The 13375-nt window shown below is 42.3% G+C and overlaps 1 protein-coding gene across 4 annotated transcripts in view; it reads left to right on the top strand.

The window, feature by feature from the left end:
- Window positions 1–204: 204 nt before the first annotated feature.
- The window catches only part of LOC6623240 (capon-like protein), a 45633-nt gene continuing 32462 nt past the window's right edge, over window positions 205–13375 (top strand). For 3 of the 4 annotated variants that reach the window (XM_015175217.3, XM_002047248.4, XM_015175219.3), the window contains exons 1-2: window positions 205–1150; window positions 5957–6565. In XM_015175217.3, coding sequence (XP_015030703.1) covers window positions 6464–6565 — 102 coding nt within the window. In that variant the 5' untranslated portion in view covers window positions 205–1150; window positions 5957–6463. The remainder of the gene's footprint in view (window positions 1151–5956; window positions 6566–13375) is intronic. The other variant, XM_015175218.3, reaches the window with a different exon arrangement.

Genomic DNA, 13375 nt, shown 5'->3' with positions numbered 1-13375 from the left:
AAGCGCCAAGCACGTGTATTTGCCCGACGCTGATTGGCCAGCGGCTTTCGCTTTTCGCCCAGCACAGCGTGCTAGCTCTCTCTCGCGCTCTCTTAGAGTGACTAAGAGAGCGTGCACGCTGTAAGCAAAACTGGTTTGCGACACCCTGTACGCATGCTGCTTGGGCAACACGACAGCGCGTCGGCACGAAACATTCCAGTTGTTGTTCGGCGTTCATTGTGTGCAGGTCAGGCGTATACGTAACGCATCACGCCTAACGGTTTACGGGCAGCGTGAATTCGTACCGCGTCGTTGCGCGTCCCATTCAAAAAAAAAAAAAAAAAACCAAAATAAAAAAACGAAAACCAAAATTGGCAAATTTTTGCATACCGGTTCCCACAAAACAAGCTGTTAAAATTTTAATCCTAACCAAGCCAAAATAAACACTTCCTGCAAAGTCTTCAACAAGAGCAGAAAAAAACGTAAGGCGACGGCTTGCCAAAGCAATAAGTATCTAAGTATCTACGTATCTGTAACTGTATCTAAGCATAATTGCAACTAAGTAGCTGTGTCTTGTGTGTTTTACGTGGACCTTCGTGCTGCTGGATTTTGGCATTTGTCGCCAATTCGCAAATAGTTCGTGTCGAAAGTTCATTTCTCAGAATCTAACAGCCAGACATTTCCGTTTCACACGCCCCGGCGCAACAGTTAACAACAGTCACATAATTTGTATGCACACACCTAAAATACTGGCGAAATTTATTAAATATTCATAAAACTTGCCGTCGCTTAGCAAACAAAACAAAACAGAACTGCCGAGAAAGAAAAAAAAAAAAAACAATATTAAAAGAAGAGGCCACAAACATAGCAACAAGTCGGCGCCATTTGGTCAACGTTGCCAACGCTCTATGTATTTATTAGCATTCAGTTAAGAGTGGAATAAAAAAAACGAAGAAGAAAAATAAAAACACAGCGCGTCGTTGGCTTCCCAGAATTGGCAGTTAATTTTTGAAAAAAGAACCAACCAAAAAATAACCGCAAAGCCCAAAAGGAGACACGGCAACAGCTGAAAGCGTGTAATCCGAGTGGCTGCGACTCATCAGTGCGTGTGCGTGTGTGTGTGCGTGTGTGAAACTATATAGACCTAAAGCCTGGCACAGGCTGGCAAAAGGTATGTAAAATATGACCACAACAACAGCTCAAACAACCCACGCGAATTGCGCATAGAAATTGAAAGTTCCGCATAATTTCCAGCTGAACAAAAAAAAAAAGAAACTGAAAAAAACTGATTACGCGACGCGTTCTAGATACTTTTTGCCATGCACACTGCAGATACTTGGCTGCAGATACAATCGCGTCGCATTGTATATTGTGTATAAGCAAATTGTGGCGATTCGTGTGCCAAAAAAAACGACAGCAGCCGTTGCTGGTCAGCATTGTGTTTATTATTTTTATAAAATATGACAGCAAACAGGGGCAACAACAACAAGTTCGAATTGGGTCTCGCAGTTGCTCGTGCAACAATAATGCATCTGCAAGATACAGATACAAATACAGATACAACGAAAGCAGACGCAGCTACTTAGCTGCAGAGCCCATGGTCTGGAGCTAATATAATCAACGCTAAAGCTCGGTGCAATGACAAAATTGCTGATAACTGGCCAATCGAGCATCCATACCAATCATTAATTTTATTTTAGTTTCTGCTTTGTGTTCGGCATTTAATGGTGTTTCATTTATTAAGACTTCTGTTTGAGCGCAGCAGCTGGAAAATCTTAGACGCTCACGTTTTATGCTAAATACTTAGCTTAGCTTAACTGGGCTCAACTGAACTGAACCTTCAAGGTTAGTTCTAACGATTTGTATCTTGTAGATACTTTTCATTTTAGCCGCTCGCAGCTCTATTACCAAACTCGCATTTATTGGGGAAAATATTTCAGAAATATTTTTGGTACGGCAAAAAGTCAAAACTGGCGGCTAAAACTTTTATTTAGCAATCGCTTTTTTTGTGTTGTTTCACAAAAGATTTATGTTTGTGTGTGGTATTAGCCCAAAGTATTTTATATAGGTACAAGTATAGACATTCTCTCTATTCTCTCTCTCTCTCTCTCTCTCTCTCTCTCACCTATGTATTTGCCTGCTTCGAGGGGGGCGGCGTCGGTTGCTTTAGAATGCTGCTCAGTTTGGCGCTATTTATAGGCGCGTAACACATACGCGCATAGCATGTATCTTATAGATACATTCTGGCTGACTGCCTGCCTGCCTGCCAGGCAGGCAAAAACTTTTGCATCGACCTGCCTGCCACTGACTGGCTGTTGTTGTTGTTGTTGTTGTTTCTGTTTGCCCGTCTGGGCTGTCTGCCTCATAAATATAAAGCCGCAGCGACATTGGCGAGACAATGCGCCAAATGGCCGTCTGCAGCGTTCGCAGATCGCCACAAAGGAATCCGGCCAAAAAAGGTTCTCTCTCGCTCTCTCTCTCTCTCTTTCAGTCACTGCCTCTATCTCCAGATCTTGACAACACTTGGCAACTGACTCTGCAACATGTTGCCTGTGCCGTTGCCTGTTAGCTTTTTGCTTTGAAATCGAAAACAAGATTGATGCCAGACGCAGCCAGGCAGATGCTTGAGGGATGAACTGCTGGGGAAGGGGTGGGGGGCGGGATCGGGGAAGGGGCGGTAGTCAACGCAGCTGGCACAGCTGGCTAGATTCACAGATTATGGCCATCATAGAGCATAATTGCTGTTTATGTGTTTATTTGGCAGTTAAAAACAAAAGATACAACAACAACAGCAATCGATGCTCAGCTATTTGGCTTTTAAGTTTTCCGCATTATCCGAAATATTTTCAAAAGCAAAAATGTGCGCAATTTTTGAAAAAGAAAATAAAAAGCAGCTAAATAAACCCTGAGCTCCAAGTTGGCGACCAGTTTCGATTTTTCTTTTATTTTCTTTAGTTTTTTACAACTTGCATAATACGATCGACTGCGGCCGCACCACAAGCGGCATGCAGCTTGTGGCAAGTGGCAAGTGCACGCGGCAAGGCGCAGAAATGTTTTCAGTTTCGCAGCTGACAAAAGCTCGGGACCGTCGATTCGCTTGATTGCTGGCTACGTAATTACAAGAAATCAAATATCAAAATGCAAAAAAAAAACTTGAAAAACTGCTAAATACAAATTGCAGCTGACTGCAGCTGGGGCGTGGACAGGGGCAGGGGTCGGGGTAGGGGAGCGAGCAATGCAGTGCAGCAAGAACCGGAAAGGAAGTGAGCGTGTAAGTTACCAAGACTTTGACTTCGTCTTCGACTGGGACTCCAACAAGCCGAAAACCGGTTACAGCCCCCACCCCCCACCGACTATTGCGACTGAATGCTTCTTGGAAGCACATCGTCAGCTCTCTGCCAAGTCATTCACTTGCAGGCGATACGAGTTTTTCCATTGTGTTTCTTCTTGCAGTTGTTGTTGTTGTTGTTGTTGTTGCTGTCGCTGCAGTGCGCAGGCGCAGCTTTGTTGATAGTGCGGGCGAAGAACGAAGCGAAACAAAACGAGACACGAAACGAAACGAAACGGTACGATACGAAATAAAATAAAACGAAACATAGCGAAGCACGAGACAAAGCGCAATACGTAACTGATAGTTGGCTGGGAGGCAGACGCAGAAGATAGGCGGACATTCAAGAACAGAAGTGAACAGCATGGTCTACACTCAGAGAAATTGAGTGCCCACAAAAAAGAAATAAGAGTTATTTGTTAAATCAGAAGATTCCTTCAATGAAGATATTAACTAATTCCTGCACAGCCCCATCTCACTTCACTAAAAGACTTATTAATTATTTTTCAACTATTAACCAAGTCTTCACTTTATTAACTCAAACGTATTTTAACCCATAAACTTTTGCGTGTGTAGACTGCGAAGTGCGTAGCTAAGAAGTGACTTAAGAAAGTTCTGAGCATGTTGAGCAAAGGGAAGCTACGATTGGGTTGGGTAATGCATACCGTTTGTTACCTCGCTTCGCCGCCCGCCTTGCCCCCATCCCCCTCTCCCCACCCCCTACCTTCTGACAACTGCGGGTGCAATGTGAGGCACTTTTCTAGCAATATGCTTTTAGTATGCCTCGCAACGCATGCGCCGAGTGCTTTGGCCCAGCTCGTGTCTTGCTGGAGGTACTTGAACCCTAGTACGGACACAAAATGGCGGTGCAGCAGCTACCTTTAGGAGCACCACTTATGCATGATATATGAAGGTGGGCGAAGGCAGGCATTGAACTTTGTTACAAGGTTTGTGGGAACACTAGACAAAACGCTTTTACCAAAGTCTTTTGGCTCAAGCTTTTTTCTTTCTCGTTTTCTTTTCGGGCATTCGCAGCCGTTGCCTTTAATCCCCGTGCCTGATAACGAACTGACCTCGACGCAAGCTGAGCTGATTTATGTTGTGCCCCGAAAAGTGTCAACTTCTCAGCTGCGGCCCAGTGCCCTCCATTTGGGTGTCAGCTGGCTGCAATTTGAACTCAATCGTTGCCCAAATTGATAAGTTAATGTGCGCCACGCCAGCTGAGACAGGGCGAAACGGACAGTTGGAGACAAAGAGACAGACCTAATGACAAAGAGATATTCGAGAATTGTTGGCATTACTTCTGCTTTAGCCTTTTAAAAGCTGCCGTCGCATTTTTGTTCGTATTATGCAGATACGCTTGGTGGAGGGACTGAGACAGAGTCTGCGAATCCAAGAAGAGGGGCCTCTCCAGCTGCTGTTGTTGTTTTTGTCATTTACAAGCATAAACGTCCATGACCCTTTGGCCCGTCTCCGAGACAACACAGCGCGAATCCGAGCCGTAGACTGGGTTAAAGCCAGAGCGAGAGACGGAGAGGCAAAGTCCGCTGACAAAAACTGAAAACAAAAATGTATCTCAGCTGTTGACATAAAATTTCAGCTTGAATTTTGAGTTCATTAAAAGCCGAGAGTTGAATGAAATTTGACAGAGAAGTTGGAAGTGTGGTTAGAACGTGTACAGGGAAGGGGCAGGGAAGGGTATTGGGGTACTAATAACCGCATTGATTTGGTTGCCGGACAGGCACATCGATGAACAAGCTAGCTGCAGTAAAGATAGCTCGACGGGAAGATACCCTACAGCAGTATGGGGAAGGATTGAGAGCCGCCTTCATTTGACTGCTTTGCTATTCTTTGAATGAAAATGCTCAACTAGGAGCTTTAATTAGACTGGTCTTAGACAGGTTCATGTGTAGTCTTCTGTAGATGAGCCATCTAATGGAGGAAGCGGAATTTGCATATTATATACGTGTTTGGATATAATATTGCCTAAGCCAAGGGCCGAGTTAGTAGTGCTGCATAAACTTATTAAAATAACAATAATAATCAGATTTCAATTTGCTTGCATACGTTTCCCATGCCCTTTTCGTGCATTTTCCTGCTTAGAGTCAATAAACCACAGATCCATTGTTGGCTGGTTTTAATTAAAACGCTGACATTTCCTGCAGCGCCATATAGAACCACGAGCATAATTATTATAGAGAAAAACCGACGTGCCTAACAAATTATTATTATAATTATTATAAATGTATCTTGTCGTTAAACAATATAACTCGTTGTAAGCACGTGCGTGTAGGTGCGCCCTTCCACCGTGTGCGAGGTGTCATCGCCTCTAGAGAGGGGGGGAGCGAGAGAGTGAGAGAGATAGATAGAGCTATAGGCATATAGAGAAAACAAAAACAACAACCAGCACGAGTATTGTGATTCAGGCAGTGGCAAATTAGCATGATTCCAATGAACTCAACACTTGATTTGCTGACTCAATATTAAAGTTCGAAAGTTGTTGAGTGAATCACTTTAATAGTCAAATCGCAGACAAAAAGTTAAAGCGCTTAGACGCATTTGATAACATGATATTAGCCAGCGCTTATTGGCTTTCTGATATTTCCACTTTTATGTTTTGCTCAACTTTGTTTGTTTCTTTCTTTGCAGCGCAAATTGGCAGTGAATGGGCAGATTTCGTAATAAAACGCAAATAGCTAAAGAATCGCTTCTCGCGCGAATCTCTCTGCGAATCGCTCAGCAGCGAACCAACTGACGCAATTCAATTTGCCAGCTGCAGAGACGACCGCAAGCTCATAAATTGAGATTAAGCAAACGTTCGCTGGAGGCTGCAGAACCAAGTGGACGGTGGAGAAGCTGGAATATAGGGGGTTCGGGTAAAAAACATAACAAATCAATCACATCGTGCGCTCGACGCTCCACACAATTTGCATGAGCCAAAGCATTAGCCAACAGCAGCCGCCGCACCACCACAGTCAGAGCCAGAGCCAGAGCCACAGCCAGAGCCAGAGCCAGAGCCAGAGCCAGGGCAAGCGTCATCCAAGTGGCTTTTTATGGCAACTACGCCATCAGCTGCACAGGCGTAGCACAAGGAAAATGAAAACAATTTCATGATACTACAAGTGGTCCGAATCGGTGCTATTGAACTATCTGAGAATGCCATCGACACCGTATGATCTGGTGCAGGATGATCAGGATTTGCGTGTACCACTTCATGCTGAGCAGGCGTTCTTCCATGGCATCACGTTTCAGGCCAAGGTAAGTCTGAGTTGTCAATCAATAATTAACATGAATAAATAACAATGATAGAGATTATATTTATAACGAAATGTACTGAAGACACTTGAAAGCTTTGCCCCAAATTAATTTCATAACATTTTATATTAGTAGCATTTTTTTTTTTTAGATATTTTAAAATATTTTCTGATTTTCACATTACTTTAAATATTATTAATAAAATTCTTTTGAAAGATACCCACATACATTAGGTACCAATTGCATTCTTCGTCAAGAAAAGACATTGGTTCAAAACCGCATAGACTTTTGTTGGTCTTGCAGACAGGAATAACGTTATATCGTATAGCCACATCTAAATGTACTATGGAAATGAGTAATACCTCAAATTAGAAGGCATTATTATATCATACACGGCGGTATGTGAAACACTCTTGCCGCATACTAATTCCCAAGTGGTTCTGGCATATGCAAAGCAATCGCGTCGGCTTGTCTTTTAAGTTTTGAGCAAAGAGCTCTGGAAGGAAGAGGTGTGTCGACCCTCGTACTCGCACATTTTCTGTTTGCTGTTGCCATCAAAACAAAGGCAACAACATTTCTCTTTTTCAACATCTGAGTGGCAGTATTGTAATAGGCATATCCATGATATAGTCAAAACGTATATATTCATTTAATTTGCCTTTGTTTTTGTTTTTTGCAATTTTCATCCCATTGTTGCCAACGTGGCCAAACACAAACAATTATTTACAATTTATAAATGCAATTATATACAATATATTTTTGCAATTGAATTGAAGCTGTCGTTGTTTTTGGGGCTGTTGCTGACGGAAGCAATCGTTACATGTATTCATTCAGCAAGTTAGTCAACTGTCACATTGCTAGACATATTGTTGTTGTGGTCTGTTTTTTAGAGGGCGAGGGGGAATATGGTAAACAAATTTTCCATTATTGTGCGAGCGTGTGTGCTCGCATTCAATTATTCGGCAACGCATTTGTTTAGTTATTTTCCTCTCTGTCTTCAGCTGTTTGTTGTTGTTGTTTATTATTTTTGTGCAATGTGTGGAAATTGTTTGCGTGCCAAGCTCATATTCTGTCGGAGTTGTTGTTTTTGTTGCTGTTGTCATTGTTATGTTTTGGTCAGTTGAAGCTCTTTGATTTGATTAGTTGGCAATGCTTGACCAACATTTCAATGAGCCCAAAGCCAATGACCCTGTTAACATATTGGGCCATATATGCTGGCCAAGTTTTCCCAGACCCTACAGAAGTTCATGAATTTGTTGCTGGGTGCATTGAGCTTTGACTTTGTTGCTGCCACACTTTGTATGCAAAGCGCTTGACATTAGTCGTTGCATTGAGACAAGCAGAGTCTTTGCCACAGCATTTTGCATAATTTCATTGGAGACGTTGCACTTGGAGCTGCTGCGATTGCAGTTGCAGTTGCAGTTGCATTTGCAATTAAATGCACTCAGTTGCCAAGCTAAATTGCCGTGAAGCAGCGTTAAAGCCCACGCCACAGACAACAGCTAAACAATTTGCATCGACTGTGCTATGAGTGGGGCATGAGCGGGGGCGGCGACAGCGGAGGCGTGTCATGTGTGCAACAGTGGCCCTCACTTCAGCACACAGGCTCCTTGCGTCTCGGTGCACGTGTTGTTTGTTGTTGCACGTTGTTATTTGCATTTTCCATAAATGAAAACAAGAAATACACAAACTTTTGCACTTTTGTTATGCTTTCGCAGTTGCTCGCTTTGTTTGTGCCCCTTTTTTTTCGGTGTGTACCGTTAGCATTGCTATATACACACACACATATATGTATATGTATATACGATATGCTTGGCTGGCTAACCCAAATAAGATACACAAACCGGGCAGATAACAGTCTTAAAGACTGCCTGCAGTTCTCTCGGATTGGCCTTTTTTCTGCTGTGTCAGCCCAACTGATTCATCTGCGTCGCAGGCTCAAATAACGAGTGTGACTCATGTGTGTGTGTGTGTGTGTGTGTGATAGGCTGTCATTGAAGGCATTATTTATGAGAAGTATCGGACAGGACGCCACTTATAAATATATTTATGCCACAGCCTGCACAAATCTCGCTCTCACACACACGAATTTCACAATCGCAGCCAAAGCTGAGCCACGATTCCCCTGCTCTGACTTTTGGCTGCTTAGATTAATTGAATTTCACGCTTTGATTTCGCGCTATACGAAAATTGGTTAGCAGCCTCCTTGCGGGCCATGCCGCATAAATCTTTCAAAAGGTGTATAAATTATTCGCTCTCACGCACTTGGCCTGGCGCCGTGTTTTTTTTTCTCGCATTTTCATTTTTATTTTTTTGTGTTTTGCCTGCCCGGCAACATGACGTATACTTAACTTTTGTTTTGCAGCGCTTGCCTCGAGGAGTTGGCTCTATCAAATATTTATTGAGCAAGCCCTCAAGTTCGATTCGATTTATGTTTCCCGCTCAGTTTCCGATTTTTTTTTTGACGCACATTTCCACACTGTGCACATCAATTATTTAGGTTTCGGTTTTTGTCATAGATGGTTCTTAACTTGTTCGCGACTAATAAAAGTTGCCTGTCTATTTGTGTTATTTATGCGTGGCTTTGTTCGTGCGTGGGCATCTAAATTTACAGTTTATTTATTTGGCATTTGCCTGTGGACTTAAAATATCATTTAAATTGGCGCGTCTAGCGAAAATATTTTGATTGAAATTGAAAAGTTTGTTGCCGAAACAATATTCTCAAGGAATTCGCTGCCTTCTGGCATCATTTCGTGTCACCTTATCTGCTTTACTTGATACGTACGCCAATTTATTATGATCCGAAATCAATTTCCTGCCGATGCCATAAAATTTTCGAATTTTATGTTGATGGTATTTTGAATACGGACATAAGCATAAATTCAATTGAATGATTTGCCACCCGCTGCCTAAGCCAATTTGTTCCTTTATTAGTGCGGCGTATTACAAAATTCTTGTTATTGTTTATGAGCATTTTGAAGGCATAAGAAATTGTTGTTTGCTTTTTGCCTTTCGCTATTATTGTGTATTGCACAATTAATTAATATTTACATTAAAATGAAAATTAAGGTGAAGGTGAGACGCATCTGTTCCAATTGGCTCAAAAATAAAAATATGAATATTTTAAGAATATATGTAGTATATATACATATTCACATAAAAAATATGGCGCATAAAGAAAATATTGAAAAACATATAAAAAGTGGGCGCAGACTCTCATCTGCTTGCGTTCCACGTGCTGTGTGTTAGTGTGTGTGAGTGTGTGTGTAAATTTTCACATTTGTTGTGTTTACCCATTTTCCATTTGGTGTGCATACGCAAAATTATGAATTTTCATATGGTACGGCGTCTGTGTCGTTGGCGTATACGCAATGTTTCCGCTCTGTGGCTGCTGTTGCTTTGTTTTGTTTATCTAAGCGGCACATTCAAGGCAAAAAGGGACAAAGAATCGACAGAAGAACCAAGAAACCGCCTCTTCATATATCAATTTCAATTATCTGGCATTTTTGTGCTCGTGCTCGGCTGGGCTGTTGCTGGGCTGAGTCTGTGCCAAACCCATTTTGCTATATAAATTATTGGTTCAACTTTTGCAGGCAGCGTCGAAAAGGACAACCCGTAAAGGATTATGCGGCATACAATTGGGTCCTGGGCGCTGGCTTTTATCAGCCCACACAACTGACACAGCCAGACGTAGCTGGGCGGCACAAGGAGGCGTGAAAAATGAGTCATAAAATGCAAATAAAAACTCAAGTGTCCTTTGGAGCGAGCAGACTCTGGGCTTTGTATATGTCATTGTCAGGATTGCTTTTGAATTTCATATAATACATTCCCGCCAAAGTTGGCTGTCAACTGGGACGACTTTAAGACGCTTTAAAATCTGAAATTTGCTATTTCCGCACACACAAAACATTTCGTTTTGGCGTGCTCTACGTGTTTGCTTAACCTTTTGCACAAAGTTCAATTTGGCCGTTAATTTTTGATAAACATTTGCAATTTTCATAGATAGCCACAGGCAGATAGATATTTTCCGGCAACAGATTTAGTCATTGGCATTGCGCCATCTTCGAACTGTTTGGATTTGTCTGGTTTACATGGCAAAAATTAACACGCTGCAACGCCGCCAGATCTTGATGTGCAACACTTTTGTTGCATTTAACGCAGTTCGTGCTACGCCGTGCCATGGCAAACAATTTGTTTAACGGTCTGCGGACGCTTGATTAAAACAATGGCTCCCAAATGCATGCTCCACAACACAGCACTGGCCCGATGTAAACAAACAACCCGTGCATCATATTGCAATATTATTGCTTATTGAATATACATATACATTTTTAATGTTGTGGCAAACAGACTCGTCTCTCGACCATCTCTGCTGTCTCTGCAGCATTTGTTCATAAAAAGTTCAATAAAAACAATAATAATAGCCAATAAAATATTTGTGGCTCGAATGCTGTGCACATTACGCCGGATTATCTTTAATGGATTTCGACTTTGCCTTAAGCATTATTTTCATGTTCATTGCAAATTATCGGCCAAATATGTTTATGACATCGTTACAATTGTACTGTCTGTACAGGTGCTCTTCTTTAGGGCAGACAGTTTTACGAGTGTTTCGGAAATTTGAATACATGCGCCCTGAGAGCACAGCCCAAGGGTTATGTATAAGTAGTTATTAAACAAGAGAAGAAAGTTAAGTGAATTAAATTTAAATGCAGAATAAATCTGCAATCTTCGAGGTTTTGGAGAGAAGCAGAAGCATTCACTTAGCTAAGCCCCGTTGTTGAGCTCTGCTCAATTCCTTTAAAGAGCCACCCACAAAAATCTCAGCGAATCCTCATGTTTGGATGTGCCAAGGTCTGACGTTCAATGTGTGTCAAGTACGATATTAATGTTGGTCGTCATGGCATAAGTGGCCATTAGTGGGTCGCATTGGGCACATACAGCAGGGTAGGCTGGGTATCTTGTTCTGAGTAGCTGTGCTCCAGTAATGACTCACTTGATTGGCAATTGCTCAATGGGGCATAAATGCGGCACATGCTCTACTATGCTCATTTAATATCTACTTATTACACAATTCGCAGTCAATGCGGTGGCTGTGCTTGTTGCTACACCAATTTGGTTGGCATTTCGCAATCGAAGGCAGGCGTTTTTCACCTGGCGCAGCTGCGGCTCACATGTGCATTTGCCATGAGTCAGCCAGTTGCGCAGGCGCATAAAACCGCAACGGTGGCAGCTCTCACCCACTTTGGACGCTGCTCTTCCAGTTTGGCAAATGGGTAACGCACGCAAATTGTGCACAAAATGTTGTTGTTAGTGCTGCTGCTGCTACTCGTGTTGTTGGTGTCTAGCGAAGCGCGGAATTGCGGAAGTTGCAACGGCAGCTGCTGCACGTTAGCTCGTATGTGGCACACTCCCAGCAGCCCCGGACGGCCGCGAGGCCCTTTCTCAGGCTGTCTGTTGTGCTGCCAATGGACGCTGACAGCTGCCGTTGGCAATATTGGGCTTGGCCCTGGCCAAATAGTAAACAAAACTGCGCAGAACAAACAAAACTAATTTGGGCAAGCCGAACTGTACACACCCTTAATGGGTCCTGCGGCTGCCAGATGTTAGAATTAGCTTTAAATTGAACAATGCATTGAGAGGGAGAGACTTTCATAATTGGTGTAAAAATCCATGAATTCAACTTCTTTGTGGCTATGAACTTTCAAGATAATCAAGATAACCGTTTTTCCATTCTATTTAGACAGATATTTAATCTTATCATCCGCTCATATAGTGCACTTGTTTTTATGACTTTTACCCTTTTACTATTTAAAAACTCTTCTAGCTTTAATCTAAAACTCCATTGTGATCCTCTTAGACTATTTATCTCCTTAGAACCCCTTTGCAACATTTTGGCATAAAGAAAACTTTTTATCCCCACTTGATTTGCCGCTGAATGCCATCTTGAGCATGCCCTTTGTTTGAAATCAGTAGGAAAAACAATTGTTGCAGCAAATAAATTTAGCTATTTTTTTTGCTGGTTTTTGCTGTCTGATTCGATTGTCTGCAATCTTTTTATGCCAATTTCGCCAATGCGCAGTTCTAAAAGGGTAGCAGCAAAAATAGCTCGTTAACTGCCGCTCACGTTTCAAGCTTATGGATAAGCAAAAATGGAAAAATGAATAAAAAAAAAAGAAGAAAAATTGAAAATTATCTGTGAGCCGTCATCAAAGCGCCCAGTGCCGAGCGCCGAGCGCCGAGCTCCCAGTTTAATCAGCGACAGGCATTGAATGCAATTGAAGTCATTTAGCTATGCAATCTTTCACAGTTTGCAGTTTTCAGTTTGCGGCAGTTGCAGTTGCAGTTGTTGCTGTTGCTGTTGCAGCAACTGTTGTTGGTAGCAGCCACATGCAGTTGCCGTCTTTTTTTTGTTTTGTATTTTGTTTCTTATCGGAGCGCACGCTTTGTGGCATTTGCTTTGACTGTCAGCTACTGTAGTTTGTTGTTGTACTTGTTGCAGTCGCAGTTCTGGTAGTTTGCTTTGGCTGCCACTGTCAAGTGCAATTATGGGGCAGGCATTCACTGCAACTGCAACGCGACCTCTGACACTGCCGCCATGCAGTTTGGGTCGCCTGTGAGCGCACTCGGTTCACCTCTAGCGCTTAAACAATTTAATTAAGTATTTAATTGATGCGTAGAGCTTATTATGTTTCCTGCTTTTGTGAAAGTTAACAACTCTTTTTTGATTATCCTAAAGCTGTTTAGATACACTGTGTTGAATGCTTGGTAACGGCAACTTAACGAGTGAGAGACATGAAGATTTAGTATACA

This window comes from Drosophila virilis, chromosome 3 (genome assembly GCF_030788295.1).
Source record: "Drosophila virilis strain 15010-1051.87 chromosome 3, Dvir_AGI_RSII-ME, whole genome shotgun sequence".
Lineage (NCBI taxonomy): Eukaryota > Metazoa > Arthropoda > Insecta > Diptera > Drosophilidae > Drosophila > Drosophila virilis.
Note: the sequence above shows the minus strand (reverse complement) of the source record. Positions and strands in the feature narration are given on the sequence as shown.